Raw genomic sequence first — 19,472 nt, 5'->3', positions numbered from 1 at the left:
GTGGTGAGTGAGTGGTGAGTGAGTGAGTGGTGAGTGAGTGAGTGGTGAGTGAGTGGTGAGTGAGTGAGTGGTGAGTGAGTGAGTGAGTGGTGAGTGAGTGAGTGGTGAGTGATTGGTGAGTGGTGAGTGAGTGGTGAGTGAGTGGTGAGTGGTGAGTGGTGAGTGAGTGGTGAGTGAGTGGTGAGTGGTGGTGAGTGGTGAGTGGTGAGTGGTGAGTGAGTGAGTGAGTGAGTGAGTGAGTGAGTGAGTGAGTGGTGAGTGAGTGGTGAGTGAGTGGTGAGTGGTGAGTGAGTGGTGAGTGGTAGTGAGTGGTGAGTGAGTGGTGAGTGAGTGGTGAGTGAGTGAGTGGTGAGTGAGTGGTGAGTGAGTGAGTGGTGAGTGAGTGGTGAGTGGTGAGTGAGTGGTGAGTGAGTGGTGAGTGAGTGGTGAGTGAGTGAGTGGTGAGTGAGTGGTGAGTGGTGAGTGAGTGGTGAGTGAGTGGTGAGTGACCTCACCACGACCACGTGTCTGTGTGTCCCGTGATTGCTCTAACACGTTGGTGAGTGAGTGGTGAGTGAGTGGTGAGTGAGTGGTGAGTGAGTGGTGAGTGAGTGAGTGGTGAGTGGTGAGTGAGTGGTGAGTGGTGAGTGAGTGGTGAGTGAGTGGTGAGTGACCTCACCACGACCACGTGTCTGTGTGTCCCGTGAGTGCTCTAACACGTTGGTGAGTGAGTGGTGAGTGAGTGGTGAGTGAGTGGTGAGTGGTGAGTGAGTGAGTGGTGAGTGAGTGGTGAGTGAGTGGTGAGTGAGTGGTGAGTGAGTGGTGAGTGACCTCACCACGACCACGTGTGTGTGTGTCCCGTGATTGCTCTAACACGTTGGTGAGTGAGTGAGTGGTGAGTGGTGAGTGAGTGGTGAGTGAGTGGTGAGTGAGTGGTGAGTGAGTGAGTGGTGAGTGAGTGGTGAGTGAGTGGTGAGTGGTGAGTGAGTGGTGAGTGAGTGGTGAGTGGTGAGTGGTGAGTGAGTGGTGAGTGAGTGGTGAGTGGTGAGTGGTGAGTGAGTGGTGAGTGAGTGGTGAGTGAGTGGTGAGTGAGTGGTGAGTGAGTGGTGAGTGAGTGGTGAGTGAGTGGTGAGTGACCTCACCACGACCACGTGTGTGTGTGTCCCGTGATTGCTCCAACACGTTGGTGAGTGAGTGGTGAGTGAGTGGTGAGTGAGTGGTGAGTGAGTGGTGAGTGAGTGGTGAGTGAGTGAGTGGTGAGTGGTGAGTGAGTGGTGAGTGAGTGGTGAGTGACCTCACCACGACCACGTGTCTGTGTGTCCCGTGATTGCTCCAACACGTTGGTGAGTGAGTGGTGAGTGAGTGGTGAGTGAGTGGTGAGTGAGTGGTGAGTGAGTGGTGAGTGACCTCACCACGACCACGTGTCTGTGTGTCCCGTGAGTGCTCTAACACGTTGGTGAGTGAGTGGTGAGTGAGTGGTGAGTGAGTGGTGAGTGGTGAGTGAGTGGTGAGTGACCTCACCACGACCACGTGTGTGTGTGTCCCGTGATTGCTCCAACACGTTGGTGAGTGAGTGTTGAGTGAGTGGTGAGTGAGTGGTGAGTGAGTGAGTGGTGAGTGAGTGGTGAGTGAGTGGTGAGTGAGTGGTGAGTGACCTCACCACGACCACGTGTGTGTGTGTCCCGTGATTGCTCTAACACGTTGGTGAGTGAGTGGTGAGTGAGTGGTGAGTGACCTCACCACGACCACGTGTGTGTGTGTGTCCCGTGATTGCTCTAACACGTTGGTGAGTGAGTGGTGAGTGAGTGGTGAGTGAGTGGTGAGTGAGTGGTGAGTGAGTGGTGAGTGAGTGGTGAGTGAGTGGTGAGTGAGTGGTGAGTGAGTGAGTGGTGAGTGAGTGGTGAGTGACCTCACCACGACCACGTGTCTGTGTGTCCCGTGAGTGCTCTAACACGTTGGTGAGTGAGTGGTGAGTGAGTGGTGAGTGAGTGGTGAGTGGTGAGTGAGTGGTGAGTGACCTCACCACGACCACGTGTGTGTGTGTCCCGTGATTGCTCCAACACGTTGGTGAGTGAGTGGTGAGTGAGTGGTGAGTGGTGAGTGAGTGGTGAGTGGTGAGTGAGTGGTGAGTGAGTGGTGAGTGAGTGGTGAGTGGTGAGTGGTGAGTGAGTGGTGAGTGAGTGGTGAGTGAGTGGTGAGTGAGTGAGTGAGTGGTGAGTGAGTGGTGAGTGACCTCACCACGACCACGTGTGTGTGTGTCCCGTGATTGCTCTAACACGTTGGTGAGTGAGTGGTGAGTGAGTGGTGAGTGGTGAGTGAGTGGTGAGTGAGTGGTGAGTGACCTCACCACGACCACGTGTGTGTGTGTCCCGTGATTGCTCTAACACGTTGGTGAGTGAGTGGTGAGTGAGTGGTGAGTGACCTCACCACGACCACGTGTGTGTGTGTCCCGTGATTGCTCTAACACGTTGGTGAGTGAGTGGTGAGTGAGTGGTGAGTGACCTCACCACGACCACGTGTGTGTGTGTCCCGTGATTGCTCTAACACGTTGGTGAGTGAGTGGTGAGTGGTGAGTGAGTGGTGAGTGACCTCACCACGACCACGTGTGTGTGTGTCCCGTGATTGCTCCAACACGTTGGTGAGTGAGTGGTGAGTGAGTGGTGAGTGACCTCACCACGACCACGTGTGTGTGTGTCCCGTGATTGCTCCAACACGTTGGTGAGTGAGTGGTGAGTGGTGAGTGAGTGGTGAGTGGTGAGTGAGTGGTGAGTGACCTCACCACGACCACGTGTGTGTGTGTCCCGTGAGTGCTCCAACACGTTGGTGAGTGAGTGGTGAGTGAGTGGTGAGTGAGTGGTGAGTGAGTGGTGAGTGACCTCACCACGACCACGTGTCTGTGTGTCCCGTGAGTGCTCCAACACGTTGGTGAGTGAGTGGTGAGTGGTGAGTGAGTGGTGAGTGAGTGGTGAGTGACCTCACCACGACCACGTGTGTGTGTGTCCCGTGATTGCTCCAACACGTTGGTGAGTGAGTGGTGAGTGGTGAGTGAGTGGTGAGTGAGTGGTGAGTGACCTCACCACGACCACGTGTGTGTGTGTCCCGTGAGTGCTCCAACACGTTGGTGAGTGAGTGGTGAGTGGTGAGTGAGTGGTGAGTGGTGAGTGAGTGGTGAGTGAGTTGTGAGTGGTGAGTGAGTGGTGAGTGGTGAGTGAGTGGTGAGTGACCTCACCACGACCACGTGTGTGTGTGTCCCGTGAGTGCTCCAACACGTTGGTGAGTGAGTGGTGAGTGGTGAGTGAGTGGTGAGTGAGTGGTGAGTGAGTGGTGAGTGAGTGGTGAGTGGTGAGTGAGTGGTGAGTGAGTGGTGAGTGAGTGGTGAGTGGTGAGTGAGTGACCTCACCACGACCACGTGTGTGTGTGTCCCGTGAGTGCTCCAACACGTTGGTGAGTGCCGCGAATCTTCCTCCCCTCGTGACCCCCAGCCAGGAACCTCCCTCCCTGCCCTCCTGCAGGTCCACGCCTGGCCCACACACACAGACAAAGATCCCCCAGGTAGCCTCTAGCAGGGCTGTAGGGGCAAGTGCTGCTAGTAGCGAGTAGCACCACCTATGATGTACACACAGACAAAGCTCCCCCAGGTAGCCTTTAGCAGGGCTGTAGGGGCAAGTGCTGCTAGTGGCGAGTAGCACCACCTATGATGCACACACATACAAAGCTCCCCCAGGTAGCCTCTAGCAGGGCTGCAGGGGCAAGTGCTGCTAGTGGCGAGTAGCACCACCTATGATGTACACACACAGACAAAGCTCCCCCAGGTAGCCTTTAGCAGGGCTGTAGGGGCAAGTGCTGCTAGCGACCACCACCTATGAAGGCTACCGGCACTGTGGCACACACAGAGGGGGTGGGTGGCCAACACCACCACCACCACCACGCCTGACCGTCTTTGTCTCTCCCCAGTGACGATGTTCACTACACTACACCGCTACACCAGGTACGGTGGTGGTGGTGGTTGTAGTGGTGGTTGTGGTGGTAGTTGTGGTAGTGGTGGTGGTTGTGGTGGTGGTAGTAGTGGTGGTTGTAGTGGTGGTTGTGGTGGTGGTTGTGGTGGTGGTTGTAGTGGTGGTTGGAATGGTGGTGGTGGTTATGGTAGTGGTTGTAGTGGTGGTTGTGGTGGTTGTGGTGGTGGTTGTGGTGGTAGTAGTGGTGGTTGTAGTGGTGGTTGTGGTGGTAGTTGTGGTAGTGGTGGTGGTTGTGGTGGTGGTTGTGGTTGTAGTGGTGGTTGGAATGGTGGTGGTTATGGTAGTGGTTGTAGTGGTGGTTGTGGTAGTGGTTGTGGTGGTGGTGGTGGTTGTTGTGGTGGCAAAACAACCCCCTACCTCCTCACGGTGCCGGACGGGCAACTCTGTCGTGGACAGTACTGTGGGGGGAGATCCAATTTTGATTGGCTCCTCCCCTCATGGCATATGTGTCCACCACAGGGGCTAAACGGGGGCTCTGGACGGGTGCGAGGGGCTGGTAACCCCTCCACCTTCAATTAATTACCACGAAACCACGAATTAAGTATATAACTAATAAGCTTGTGCCAGAGGCCCCGGGGGGCCAGGCGTCAATGACGTTTCCTGGCCAAACCCCAATTGGCGGAGCCAGGAGATTGAATACCTACCCTCGGGGCTACTCCAGAAACAACGAAAAGCCACTACGGGTGGCCACGTAGAATGTTCGAATGCTCACTGCGGAGGAGAGGCTGCCACTCCTCTGTCGGGAGCTGGACTGGTACCGCCTGGATCTATGTGGCATTCAGGAGGTCCGGTCAACCGGCTTCAATGCCCGAGTTGGTCATGATACTGGCACCTGGTCTGGAGTGATTGGAGGGCATGGGCCAGATCAGCTCAATAACAACGGTAGGAGGCTGCTAGATTTTTGTGCAGCCCATGGGCTTGTAATTACCAACACGCTGTTCCGGCATCGGCGCATCCACACAACATCATGGATGCATGCCGGGTCCAAGCAAGAACATCTGCTGGATTACATAGTGATGGACCAGCGGATGCGAGCCCATGTCCTTGACACCAGGACCTACCGTGGAGCTGATCTGCCCTCTGACCATCGACTTGTCATCTGTAAGATGCGCCTGCCATTCTTCCACTCCGGTGGTGGGTGTACACCCAGGACCCCATTCCGACCTAAAGTGGTCTGTTCTCAGTTATCTGATGAAAGTTGCAAGCGAGAATTTCATCATCGCTTGCGGCTGGGATTGGCATCGTCCCCGACTCCTCCTGATGTCGAGGGTAAATGGGCGAGGTTTAGGACTGTGACTCATGCAGCTGCAATGGCTGCTTTGGGTACGCGGTCCAGACCTCCCCAGAGACCCTGGCTGACAGAGGAGGTGTTCAGGATGGTTGAGAAAAAGCGACAGGCCCACTGTCATCGGCTACAGAATCCCACGTCAGAGAATGAGGAGGCTTACCGCAGCCTTCGCTTGGAGGTTCGGAGAGCCGTGAGGCGCTGCAAGGATGGGTGATGGTCGCGGGTTGCTGAGGAGATGGAGTCTGCCTCAGTGGCCCGTGATCACAAATCTCTATTTAACTCCATCAAAAAAGTAATCTGCAGCGCCACACCTATTACCATCATTAGGGGAAAAAACGGTGATCCAATCTCCGACCCCCAGGAACAGGTTTGCAGATTTGCTGAGCATTTCTGTGAGGTCCTGGGGGAGGGAAAATCCCTCAGCCAGGAAAACATCGTGGCACAAAGTGAGGATGACCCTGCTGAGGCTGCGGTGCCTCAAATATTGGAAGAAGTCACCCCCTGTGAGTGGCTGGCTGAGGTGCCATCTGCTGAGGAAGTATTGAAGGCGATCCGGAGTCTGAGACCAGGAAAGGCAGCGGGCAGAGATGATCTCCCAAGCGAAATGCTGAGGGAGGGTGGCGTTTGTGCACAGACTGCCCTATATGACATCATAAGAACAGTCTGGACGGGTTCCGCAGGATTGGAAGGATGCCCTGGTGGTCCCCCTCTTTAAGAAGGGGGACCGCACAGACTGTAACAACTACAGGGGCATCTCACTCCTCAGTGTGCCGGGAAAGGTCCTGGCAAGGATTATTCAGCATCGCCTTGCCAGGCACGCTGAGGAGAGGCTTGCGGAGCCCCAATGCGGTTTCAGGAAAGGGCGGTCCTGCACAGATGCCATATTTTCTGTCCGTCTGCTACAGCAGAGGTGTAGGGAATTCCAACAAGACCTACATCTCTGCTTTATTGACCTGGTCAAGGCCTATGATACCATCAGTAGGCCTGGGCTCTGGGTCATTCTTCGTGCTTTTGGAGTACCTGACCCTCTGCTCACGATCATTAAGGACCTTCATGATGGTGAGCGGGCCCGGGTAAAACTACGTGGCCGGGAGTCAGAGCCATTCCCTGTACACCTTGGGGTGCGACAGGGATGTCCTCTGGCTCCCACATTATTTAACATCTATTTTGACCACGTAGTTCGTGAAGCCTTCAATAGCTGTACCGGGGGAATCTCCATATGGTACAGATATAATGGGAGGCTAATCGATGCCCGGGTGCGGTCAAGGGATGACTCCCTATTGCTCAACCATGTTATGTATGCTGATGATTTGGTAATAGCTGCTCAGTCAGAGGAGGAGTTGGAGACGCTGCTGCTGAGACTGGAGCGTGCCACTAAGAGGTGGGGCCTTACCATCAGCCCCACCAAAACTAAGCACCTGCCTGGGTATTTTGTACCATCGGACACTCCACCCCCACAACTCCCAATCGGTGATGGGGCAGTTGTGGAGAGAGTGGAGAGTTTCCCATACCTGGTAAGTGTGCTTATGACTGGCTCCAGGTTAACAGCAGAGGTCTCACTCCGAATCAGTCGAGCGGCAATATATTTTCATCGGTTGCGTAACGCTGTGTGGAAGCTACCTGGTCTGTCGCTCCGCACTAAGCTTCAGGTCTTCTCGGCCACGGTCATTCCCTCCCTTCTCTACGCTTGTGAAACGTGGACCCCCCTAATGGAACATCTTCGCCGGTTAGAAACATTTAGGCTGGCCTGCTTACGATCCATCCTGTGTTTAACCAGAATGGATTGTGTGAGGAGCTCACAAATCCTTGAAAGATCTGGGCAGTGTCCCATCGGTGAGCTCCTCCGGCAGGCAAGGCTGCGATGGCTGGGTCATGTAGCCCGTATGCCCAGCCACCGCATGCCGAAACAGCTTTTGTTTGGCCGGATTGAGGGGGCTAAGCGGGCGCGGCACGGGCTAGAGAAAAGAGGGAGTGATGTGGTACAGGAGGACGTGGAGCTGAGTGGACTTGCCGATGACCGGTACCAGCGGTGTCAAGATCGGCCTCTGTGGAGGAGGCTCGTGAAGGATGCTACTGGGCAGTTGGAGGCAGTCGCCCTCCAACAAAAACGGAGGACGGAGGAGCGACGCTCAGAACAACGAGCGGAGTGCCGGGTGGCTAAAGCACAGCAGGTTGGCACAGTAGGGGGCACAGGTGGTGCATCAGCCAGTCATCTCAGTCAGTCGACCCGTGGCACCTGGGTCTGCCCCGTGACCTCCTGCCAGCGGGCGTTCGACACTTCACGTGGCCTCAGGGTGCACATAGCCTGGCACAAGCGTCGTGGTGACGGCACCGCCACTTAGTGGCGAATGGCGGTTGTTGTTGTTGTTGTGGTAGTTGTGGTGGTGGTGTTGTGGTTGTTGTGGTGGTTGTTGTGGTGGTGGTTGTTGTGGTGGTTGTGGTTGTTGTGGTGATCGTTGTGGTGGTTGTTGTGGTTGTGGTGTTGTGGTGGTTGTGGTGGTGGTTGTGGTGGTTGTGGTGGTGGTTGTGGTGGTAGTTGTTGTGGTGGTTGTGGTGGTTGTGGTTGTTGTGGTTGTGGTGGTTGTGGTGGTTGTGGTGGTAGTTGTTGTGGTGGTTGTTGTGGTTGTGGTGGTGGTTGTTGTGGTTGTGGTGGTTGTGGTGGTAGTTGTTGTGGTGGTTGTGGTGGTTGTTGTGGTTGTGGTGGTGGTTGTGGTGGTTGTGGTGGTAGTTGTTGTGGTGGTTGTGGTTGTTGTGGTGGTGGTGGTTGTGGTGGTGGTTGTGGTGGTTGTAGTTGTTGTGGTGGTTGTGGTTGTTGTGGTGGTGGTGGTGGTTGTGGTGGTGGTTGTGGTGGTTGTTGTTGTTGTGGTGGTTGTGGTGGTTGTGGTTGTTGTGGTTGTTGTGGTGGTTGTGGTTGTTGTGGTGGTGGTTGTGGTGGTGGTTGTGGTGGTGGTTGTGGTGGTAGTGGTGGTAGTGGTGGTTGTTGTTGTGGTGGTGGTTGTTGTTGTGGTGGTTGTTGTGGTTGTTGTGGTGGTTGTGCTGGTTGTGGTGGTTGTGGTGGTTGTTGTGGTGGTTGTTGTGGTGGTTGTGGTGGTTGTGGTTGTTGTGGTGGTTGTTGTGGTGGTTGTGGTGGTTGTGGTTGTGGTGGTTGTGGTTGTGGTGGTTGTGGTGGTTGTTGTGGTTGTTGTTGTGGTGGTTGTGGTGGTGGTTGTGGTGGTTGTGGTGATTGTGGTGGTTGTGGTGGTTGTTGTGGTTGTTGTGGTGGTTGTAGTGGTGGTGGTTGTGGTAGTGGTGGTTGTTGTTGCTGTGGTGGTGGTTGTGGTGGTTGTGGTGGTTGTTGTGGTAGTTGTAGTTGTGGTGGTTGTGGTGGTTGTGGTTATTGTGGTGGTGGTTGTGGTACTTGTTGTGGTGGTTGTTGTGGTGGTTGTGGTAGTTGTTGTGGTGGTTGTGGTGGTTGTGGTTGTGGTGGTTGTGGTGGTTGTTGTTGTTGTGGTGGTCGTGGTGGTGGTTGTGGTGGTTGTGGTGGTTGTGGTGGTCGTGGTGGTGGTTGTGGTGGTGGTTGTGGTTGTTGTGGTTGTTGTGGTTGTGGTGGTTGTGGTGGTGGTTGTGGTGGTTGTTGTGGTTGTTGTTGTGGTGGTTGTGGTGGTTGTGGTGGTAGTGGTAGTTGTAGTAGCGGTTGTGGTAGTGGCGGTTGTGGTGGTTGTTGTGGTTGTTGTTGTGGTGGTGGTTGTGGTGGTGGTTGTGGTGGTGGTTGTTGTTGTGGTGGTTGTGGTGGTTGTGGTGGTTGTGGTGGTTGTGGTTGTTGTGGTTGTTGTGGTGGTTGTGGTGGTTGTGGTGGTAGTTGTTGTGGTTGTCGTGGTGGTTGTGGTGGTTGTGGTGGTAGTTGTTGTGGTTGTTGTGGTTGTTGTGGTGGTGGTTGTGGTGGTTGTGGTTGTTGTTGTGGTTGTGGTTGTTGTGGTGGTTGTGGTGGTAGTTGTTGTGGTTGTGGTGGTTGTGGTTGTGGTGGTTGTGGTGGTAGTTGTTGTGGTTGTTGTTGTGGTTGTTATGGTTGTTGTGGTGGTTGTTGTGGTGGTTGTGGTGGTTGTGGTGGTTGTGGTTGTGGTGGTTGTGGTGGTTGTGGTGCTTGTGGTGGTTGTGGTGGTTGTGGTTGTTGTTGTGGTGGTTGTGGTTGTTGTGGTTGTGGTGGTTGTGGTTGTTGTGGTTGTGGTGGTTGTGGTTGTTGTGGTTGTGGTGGTTGTGGTGGTTGTGGTTGTTGTGGTTGTGGTGGTTGTGGTGGTTGTGGTGGTTGTGGTTGTGGTGGTTGTTGTTGTGGTGGTTGTGGTTGTTGTGGTTGTTGTGGTTGTGGTGGTTGTTGTTGTGGTTGTGGTGGTTGTTGTGGTTGTTGTTGTGGTTGTTGTGGTTTTGGTGGTTGTGGTGGTTGTGGTGGTAGTTGTTGTGGTTGTGGTTGTTGTTGTGGTTGTTGTTGTGGTGGTTGTGGTTGTTGTTGTGGTGGTTGTTGTGGTTGTTGTGGTTGTGGTTGTGGTGGTTGTTGTGGTTGTTGTGGTTGTGGTTGTTGTGGTTGTTGTTGGTTGTTGTGGTTGTTGTGGTTACCGCTTATCACGTGTGGGTGGCTGGGCCAGAACTGAGCGGCGAGTGATGGGCGTGAGAAGAACTCATCACGGTTCGCAGCCACCATCAGCCTGGGGGTCGCACGGGGTCACACGGGGGCGGGGTCACACGGGGTCACACGGGGGGGTCACACGGGGGGGTCACACGGGGGGGTCACACGGGGGGGTCACACGGGGGGGTCACACGGGGGGGTCACACGGGGTCACACGGGGGCGGGGTCACACGGGGAGGTCACACGGGGGGGTCACACGGGGGGGTCACACGGGGGCGGGGTCACACTCACTCACCTACACACTCACCCTTACACTGACTCACTGTTACACTGACTCACCTGCACACTCACTCACCCTTATACTCACCCTTACACTAACTCACCTGCACACTCACCCTTACACTCACCCTTACACTCACTCACCCTTACACTCACTCACCCTTACACTGACTCACCTGCACACTCACTCACCCTTACACTCACTCACCTGCACACTCACCCTTACACTCACTCACCCTTACACTCACTCACCTGCACACTCACCCTTACACTCACTCACCTGCACACTCACTCACCTGCACACTCACCCTTACACTCACTCACCTGCACACTCACTCACGCTTACACTCACTCACCTGCACACTCACCCTTACCCTCACTCACCCTTACACTCACTCACCCTTACACTGACTCACCTGCACACTCACCCTTACACTCACCCTTACACTCACTCACCTGCACACTCACTCACCTGCACACTCACCCTTACACTCACTCACCCTTACACTAACTCACCTGCACACTCACTCACCTGCACACTCACTCACCTGCACACTCACTCACCTGCACACTCACCCTTACACTCACTCACCCTTACCCTCACTCACCCTTACACTCACTCACCCTTACACTCACTCACCTGTTCACTCACTCACCAGTACACTCACTCACTCACCAGTACACTCGCCAGTACACTCACTCAACCGTTCACTCATTTACCAGTACACTCACCTGTTCACTCACTGACCAGTACACTCACCTGTACACTCACCTGTACACTCACTCACCTGTACACTCACCTGTACACTCACCTGTACACTCACTCACCAGTACACTCACTCACCTGTACACTCACCAGTACACTCACTCACCTGTACACTCACTCACCTGTACACTCACTCACCTGTACACTCACTCACCTTACACTCACCAGTACACTCACTCACCTGTACACTCACTCACCCGTTCACTCACTCACTCACTCACCAGTACACTCACCAGTACACTCACTCAACCGTTCACTCATTTACCAGTACACTCACCTGTTCACTCACTGACCAGTACACTCACCTGTACATTCACCTGTACACTCACTCACCTGTACACTCACCTGTACACTCACCTGTACACTCACTCACCTGTACACTCACCTGTACACTCACTCACCTGTACACTCACTCACCTGTACACTCACTCACCTTACACTCACCAGTACACTCACCAGTACACTCACTCACCTGTACACTCACTCACCCGTTCACTCACTCACTCACTCACCAGTACACTCACCAGTACACTCACTCAACCGTTCACTCATTTACCAGTACACTCACCTGTTCACTCACTGACCAGTACACTCACCTGTACACTCACCTGTACACTCACTCACCTGTACACTCACCTTACACTCACCAGTACACTCACCAGTACACTCACCTGTAAGCTCCCTTGGTCGTGGGCCGTGGGTCAAACTTGAGGAAGAGGATGCACATCGGGGAGCAGATTCACATCCTGGGGAGGGAGAAGGCGTCACGTGGGTGGGCTGCTGTGCCAGGCTAGGTGCACGAGGTCACGGGACAGAGCCACAAGGCATGGGTTGACTGCTGCAGCAGTGCACTCACCTGGTCACTCACTCACCTGTACACTCACTCACTGACTCACCTGTACACTCACACACCTGTACACTCACTCACCTGTACACTCACTCACCTGTACACTCACTCACTGACTCACCTGGTCACTCACTCACTGACTCACCTGGTCACTCACTCACCTGTACACTCACTCACTGACTCACCTGTACACTCATTCAGCTGTACACTCACTCACTGACTCACCTGTACACTCACTCACCTGGTCACTCACTCACCTGTACACTCACTCACTGACTCACCTGTACACTCACTCACCTGTACACTCACTCACCTGTACACTCACTCACCTGTACACTCACTCACTGACTCACCTGTACACTCACTCACTGACTCACCTGTACACTCATTCACCTGTACACTCACTCACTGACTCACCTGTACACTCACTCACCTGGTCACTCACTCACCTGTACACTCACTCACTGACTCACCTGTACACTCACTCACCTTGTCACTCACTCACCTGTACACTCAATTACTCACTCACTCACCTGTACACTCACTCACCTGTACACTCACTCACTGACTCACCTGTACACTCACTCACCTGTACACTCACTCACCTGTACACTCACTCACCCTTACACTCACTCACCTGTACACTCACTCACCTGTACACTCACTCACCTGTACACTCACTCACCTGTACACTCACCCGGACACTCACCCGTACACTGACTCACCTGTACACTCACTCACTCACCTGTACACTACTCACTCACCTGTACACTCACTCACTCACCTGTACACTCACTCACCTGGTCACTCACTCACCTGTACACTCACTCACTCACCCGGACACTCACCCGTACACTGACTCACCTGTACACTCACTCACCTGTACACTAACTCACTCACCTGTACACTCACTCACTCACCTGGTCACTCACTCACCCGTACACTGACTCACATGTACACTCACTCACCTGTACACTCACTCACTCACCTGTACACTCACTCACCTGTACACTCACTCACCTGTACACTCACTGACTCACCTGTACACTCACTCACTCACCTGGTCACTCACTCACCCGGACACTCACCCATACACTGACTCACCTGTACACTCACTCACTCACCTGTACACTCACTCACTCACCTGTACACTCACTCACTCACCTGTACACTCACTCACTCACTCACCTGTACACTCACTCGTACACTCACTCACCTGTACACTCACTCACCTGTACACTCACTCACTCACCTGTACACTCACTCACCCGTACACTGACTCACCTGTACACTCACTCACTCACCTGTACACTCACTGACTCACCTGTACACTCACTCACCTGTACACTCACTCACCTGTACACTCACTCACCTGTACGCTCACTCACCTGTACACTCACTCACTCACCTGTACACTCATTCACTCACCTGTACACTCACTCACCCGTACACTCACTCACCTGTACGCTCACTCACCTGTACACTCACTCACCTGTACACTCACTCACTCACCTGTACACTCACTCACCTGTACACTCACTCACCTGTACACTCACTCACTCACCTGTACACTCACCAACACGCTCACCACTACACCACCTCTCCCCACGACCATCACCGCCTGTGGTTGTACCCTGCTGCACTGTACCCGCCTGCACTGTACCCTGATGTACTGTAAACAACACTGTACCCGACTGCACTGTACCCTGATGTACTGTAAACAACACTGTACCCGCATGCACTGTACCCTAATGTACTGCAAACAACACTGTACTCGACTGCACTGTACCCTGATGCACTGTAAACACCACTGTACCCGACTGCACTGTCCCCTGATGCACTGTTAGCAACACTGTACCCGACTGCACTGTAAACACTGTACCCGCCTGCACTGTACACCGCCCACACTGGACCACTCGGCACTGTTCGTCGGCGCACTGTACACCACTGTATAGCAGAACTGTACACCACTGCACTACTTTGCAGTACTCTACCGGCAGACAGAGACACACAGAGGCAGACACAGAGAGACACAGACACACACAGAGAGACACAGAGACAGAGACACACAGAGAGAGACACAGACACACACAGAGAGACACAGACACACACAGAGAGACACAGACACACACAGAGACACAGACACACACAGAGACACAGACACACACAGAGAAACACACACACAGAGAGACACAGACACACACAGAGACAGAGGCACAGAGAGACACAGAGAGACACACAGAGAGACACACACAGAGACAGAGAGACACACACAGAGACAGACACACACAGAGACACAGAGACAGACACACACAGAGACACAGAGACACACACAGAGACACAGACACACACAGAGAGACACAGACACACAGAGAGACACACAGACACACAGAGAGACAGACACACACAGAGAGACACAGAGAGACACAGAGACACACAGAGAGACACACAGAGAGACACAGACACACAGAGAGACACAGAGACACAGAGAGAGACACAGAGACACAGAGAGACACACAGAGAGAAACAGAAACACAGACAGAGACACACAGAGAGAGACAGACACACACAAACAGAGACACACAGAGAGAGACACACAGAGAGAGACAGACACACACAGACAGAGACACACAGACACACAGAGAGACACACAGAGAGAGACAGACACACACAGACAGACACACACAGAGAGAGACACAGAGAGACAGACACACACAGACACACACAGACAGAGACACACACAGAGACAGACACACACAGAGACACAGAGACAGGCACACACAGAGACACACACAGAGACACACACAGAGACACAGACACACACAGAGAGACACACACAGACAGAGACACACAGAGAGAGACACACAGAGAGAGAGAGAGACACACACAGAGAGAGACACACACAGAGACACACAGAGAGAGACAGACACACACAGACAGACACACACAGACAGAGACACACAGAGAGAGACACACAGAGAGAGCCAGACACACACAGACAGACACACACAGACAGAGACACACAGAGAGAGACACACAGAGAGAGACAGACACACACAGACAGACACACACAGACAGACACACACAGACAGAGATACACACAGAGAGACACACACAGACAGAGACACACAGACAGAGACAGACACAGACACACAGAGAGACACACAGAGAGACACACAGACAGAGACACACACAGAGAGACACACACAGAGAGACACACAGAGAGAGACACACAGACAGAGACACACACACAGAGAGACACAGAGAGACACACACAGACAGACACACACAGACAGAGAGACACACACAGAGACAGACACACAGAGAGACACAGACACACACAGACAGACACACAGACACACACAGACAGAGACACACAGACACACAGAGAGACACAGAGACACACACAGACACAGACAGACACACAGAGAGACGCACACAGACAGAGAGACACACAGACACACAGAGACAGACACAGAAAGTGTCCGGTCGGAAAAGGAAAACAAAACTCCAGTAACCGGTTCGGGCATTAACCGCCCCCAGAAACCGGTTCTAACCGCTATGCGTGACACTGCCATTGATTGTTACAGAACAGTTATAGCAGTAAATGATGACATTAATATATCTCGTCGTCGTGATGCTTACGATGACAATGATGACTATTAATTATAATAAATTATAATAATAATTATACTCCGACAATGATGATGGTAAATCGACTTACGCTGCTCTGTAAGTCTAGAGAAGGTCGCGGGGCCGCTTTCGTCCAATCAGCGATCGTCTTACATTCACTCCCACCCCGACCATTCCTCGCTGCCAGCCAATCAGCGGGCGGGTTACACAAGAAGGGGCGTGGCTCGGGGTTTGGGGGAGGGTTGATGGGGGAGGGTTGATGGGGGAGGGTTGATGGGGGAGGGTTGATGGGGGAGGGGAGGGTTGATGGGGGAGGGGAGGGGCCTCAGGGGTAGTAGAGGGGTGGGGCTAGGGGAGGCGGAAGCCAATAGTGGGCGTGACTGGGTGGAGGCGGGACTAAGGGCGGAAGTGGGCGTGGTCAGAAGGCGAACAGGGCGGGACTAAGGGCGCAAGTGGGCGTGGTCAGAAGGCGAACAGGGCGGAAGTGGGCGTACTCTTTGGTTTTTCCGGTAAAGTCACGTAGGTAAAAATTTAAAATAAATTAAATCACGACGTTTCGGGCGCAACACAAGCGTCCTTCTTCAGGTGGGGACAACTTAGCGAAAGCACACCGCCTAAGTGTGTGTACGTGACTTTACCGAAAAAAACAAAGAGTTATGAATCCTTGCAGTCACGATAACTTCAAATCTAGAAGAAGTGGGCGTGGCTGAGAGTTGAGTCAGTGGGGGGCGGGGGCTGCTGGTGGAACCGGACAGGGCGTGGTTTCGAACGGAAGTGGGCGTGGCTGAGATTCGAGTCAGGGGGGCGGGGCGGGGCTGGTGGTGGAATCAGAGGGGCGGGGCTGAGGGGGGGGTCACGCCCAAACCCTCGGGTGGAGGGGAGGGGGGGCGAGCAAGAAGACCACGTGACTTTGCGCCCCGCCCCGCCCCCTGAATTCCGTAGCGCGGATAAGGCGGTTGAACTTTTCAAAAAAGGCGCGCGCCCATTGGCCGCCGCCGTCGTCACGTGACGGTCGGCGGCCTCCTCCCCCACGTCCCCCCTCCACACCTCCCGACCCCCCCCACCTATGCGCGCTAGGGAATTCGAAGCCCGTGGGCGGCTTTAATTATTTATTTATCCTTCCCCTCTCCAGGTGAGGGGAGGAGAGGCGCTGGCTGTGGCTGTTGCTGCTGAGGGCCATCTGGTCACTGCTGAGGGCCTCCTCCTGCCACTATTCCCTGCCACTATTCCCTGCTACTACTACTGAGGGCCTCCCTTCTACTGCAGACCACCACCAACCACAACTACCACCACCACCACCAACCACAACTACCACCACCACCACCAACCACAACTACCACCACCACCAACCACAACTACCACCACCACCACCAACCACAACTACCACCACCACCAACCACAACTACCACCACCACCAACCACAACTACCACCACCACCAACCACAACTACCACCACCAACCACAACCACCACCATCCAGCCAACCACCAACCACCACCAGCGCACAGCCGTTAGCAGCAGCAGCAGCTTGAAACTCGATTTAAACTAAACTCGCACCCATCCACACCCACACACACCCACCCAGACACCACCACCCACACACACATCCACCCACAAAGACAGAGATCCCCCGTATAGCCTTAACACACACCCACCCACACACCCACCCACACACACATCCACCCACCCACACACACATCCACCCACCACCCCGTGTCCCACCCCTCCGCTCTCGACAAAGGGCGATCGGCCACAGGGAGGGAGCTTCTTCTCCTGCCTCGTGAGCTGTAGCAGCGAAGAAGGTGAGCGAGGTGAGGCCGCGGTGTGTGGTGAGGTGTGTGGTGAGGTGTTTGGTGAGGTGTGTGGTGAGGTGTGTGGTTTGGAGGGTGAGTCAGGTGGGGTGAGTGAGGTGTGGTGAGTGAGGTGTGGTGAGTGAGGTGTGTGGTGAGGTGTTGGTTGGATGGTGGTGAGTGGGGTGAGTGAGGTGTGTGGTGAGGTGTGTTGTGGAGGGTGGTGAGTGTGGTGAGGTGAGGTGTGGTGAGGTGTGTGGTGAGGTGTGGTTTGGAGGGTGAGTGAGGTGGGGTGAGTGAGGTGTGTGGTGAGGTGTGATTTGGAGGGTGGTGAGTGAGGTGTGGTGAGTGAGGTTAGTGTACCTGGGTGCATGCGTGCTTGGGGGTGAGCAGCGAGGTGAGTGTGTACGTTAAACTTCTTTCGCACCGTACGTAGCCAACCACGCTCATCGGAGTTGCGGGAAGTTGGGCAGGCGGGTGGGGTGGGGTCGTTGGTGAGTGAGTTGGTGAGAGCGTTGGTGAGTGAGTTGGTGAGAGAGTTGGTGAGTGAGTTGGTTAGTGAGTTGGTGAGAGCGTTGGTGAGTGAGTTGGTGAGATAGTTGGTGAGATAGTTGGTGAGAGCGTTGGTGAGTGAGTTGGTGAGTGAGTTGGTGAGATAGTTGGTGAGTTGGTCAGTGAGTTGGTGAGATAGTTGGTGAGATAGTTGGTGAGTGAGTTGGTGAGAGCGTTGGTGAGTGAGTTGGTGAGTGAGTTGGTGAGATAGTTGGTGAGTTGGTCAGTGAGTTGGTGAGATAGTTGGTGAGATAGTTGGTGAGTGAGTTGGTGAGTGAGTTGGTGAGTGAGTTGGTGAGTCGGTGAGTGAGTCGGTGAGAGAGTTGGTGAGTGAGTCGGTGAGTGAGTTGGTGAGTGAGTTGGTGAGAGAGTTGGTGAGAGAGTTGGTGAGAGAGTTGGTGAGTGAGTTGGTGAGAGGGTTGGTGAGTGAGTTGGTGAGTAAGTTGGTGAGTAAGTTGGTGAGAGAATTGGTGAGTGAGTTGGTGAGAGGGTTGGTGAGTGAGTTGGTGAGTAAGTTGGTGAGAGAGTTGGTGAGTGAGTTGGTGAGTGAGTTGGTGAGTGAGTTGGTGAGAGCGTTGGTGAGTGAGTTGGTGAGTGAGTTGGTGAGTCGGTGAGTGCGTCGGTGAGAGAGTTGGTGAGTTGGTGAGTGAGTTGGTGAGTGAGTTGGTGAGTGAGTCGGTGAGTGAGTTGGTGAGAGAGTCGGTGAGAGAGTCGGTGAGAGAGTTGGTGGGTGAGTTGGTGAGTGAGTTGGTGAGTGAGTTGGTGAGTGAGTTGGTGAGTGAGTCGGTGAGTGAGTCGGTGAGTGAGTCGGTGAGTGAATTGGTGAGAGAATTGGTGAGAGAGAGAGTTGGTGATTGAGTTGGTGATTGAGTTGGTGATTGAGTTGGTGAGTGAGTTGGTGAGTGAGTTGGTGAGTGAGTTGGTGAGTGATTTGGTGAGTGAGTTGGTGAGAGAGTTGGTGAGTGAGTTGGTGAGAGAGTTGGTGAGAGTGTTGGTGAGAGAGTTGGTGTGAGAGTTGGTGAGAGATTTGGTGAGAGAGTTGGTGAGTGAGTCGGTGAGTTGGTGAGTGAGTCGGTGAGTTGGTGAGTGAGTTGGTGAGTGAGTGAGTTGGTGAGTGAGTGAGTTGGTGAGTGAGTTGGTGAGTGAGTCGGTGAGTGAGTCGGTGAGTTGGTGAGTGAGTCGGTGAGTTGGTGAGTGAGTGAGTTGGTGAGTGAGTGAGTTGGTGAGTGAGTTGGTGAGTTGGTGAGTGAGTTGGTGAGTTGGTGAGTGAGTTGGTGAGTGAGTTTGGTGAGAGAGTTGGTGAGAGAGTTGGTGAGTGCGTTGGTGAGTGAGTTGGTGAGTGAGTTGGTGAGTGAGTTGGTTGGTGAGTTGGTGAGTGAGTTGGTTGGTGAGTGAGCTGGTTGGTGTGAGTGTGAGTGAGCTGGTTGGTGAGTGTGAGTGAGCTGGTTGGTGTGAGTGCGAGTGAGCTGGTTGGTGAGTGTGAGTGAGCTGGTGAGTGTGAGTGAGCTGGTGAGTGATGATGCCGAGTGGCGAGCCCGATGGGCGCGGTGGGGTGGGGGTTGGGGGTCGTGGCCGGGCCGGCTCGGGGCGGTGGCACTAGGCAAGACCGTGGTCTGAGCCACCTGTGTAGGCCTGAATTGAACTTGTGCGGTGGAGGTGAGCGGCTAACCGCTAATAATCCTCAACTTTATTATTCATCTTCTGTCGTCCACCGTTGCCTCTATGT

General features: G+C 54.0%; 1 protein-coding gene across 9 annotated transcripts in view; it reads right to left on the bottom strand.

Moving 5' to 3' along the window:
- Positions 1-15,619, bottom strand: part of TANGO2 (transport and golgi organization 2 homolog) — a 47,712-nt gene extending 32,093 nt beyond the window's left edge. For 5 of the 9 annotated variants that reach the window (XM_076056654.1, XM_076056649.1, XM_076056656.1 and 2 more), the window contains exons 1-4: positions 15,497-15,619; positions 11,597-11,671; positions 9,871-9,959; positions 3,380-3,499 (exon numbers count right to left, since the gene is read on the bottom strand). In XM_076056654.1, the coding sequence (XP_075912769.1) occupies positions 3,380-3,499; positions 9,871-9,959; positions 11,597-11,652 (265 nt within the window). In that variant the 5' untranslated portion in view covers positions 11,653-11,671; positions 15,497-15,619. Of the gene's footprint in view, positions 1-3,379; positions 3,500-9,870; positions 9,960-11,596; positions 11,672-13,336; positions 13,374-15,417 lie in introns of those variants that run through there. The other 4 variants (XM_076056650.1, XM_076056652.1, XM_076056651.1 and 1 more) reach the window with 4 other exon arrangements.
- Positions 15,620-19,472: the final 3,853 nt, after the last annotated feature.

This window comes from Petromyzon marinus, chromosome 77, assembly GCF_048934315.1.
Source record: "Petromyzon marinus isolate PM22_M1 ecotype Great Lakes invasive population chromosome 77, UKy_Petmar_22M1.pri1.0, whole genome shotgun sequence".
NCBI classification, from domain to species: Eukaryota; Metazoa; Chordata; class Hyperoartia; order Petromyzontiformes; family Petromyzontidae; genus Petromyzon; species Petromyzon marinus.
The sequence above is the reverse complement of the archived record's forward strand: the minus strand, read 5'-3'. Positions and strand labels throughout refer to the sequence as shown.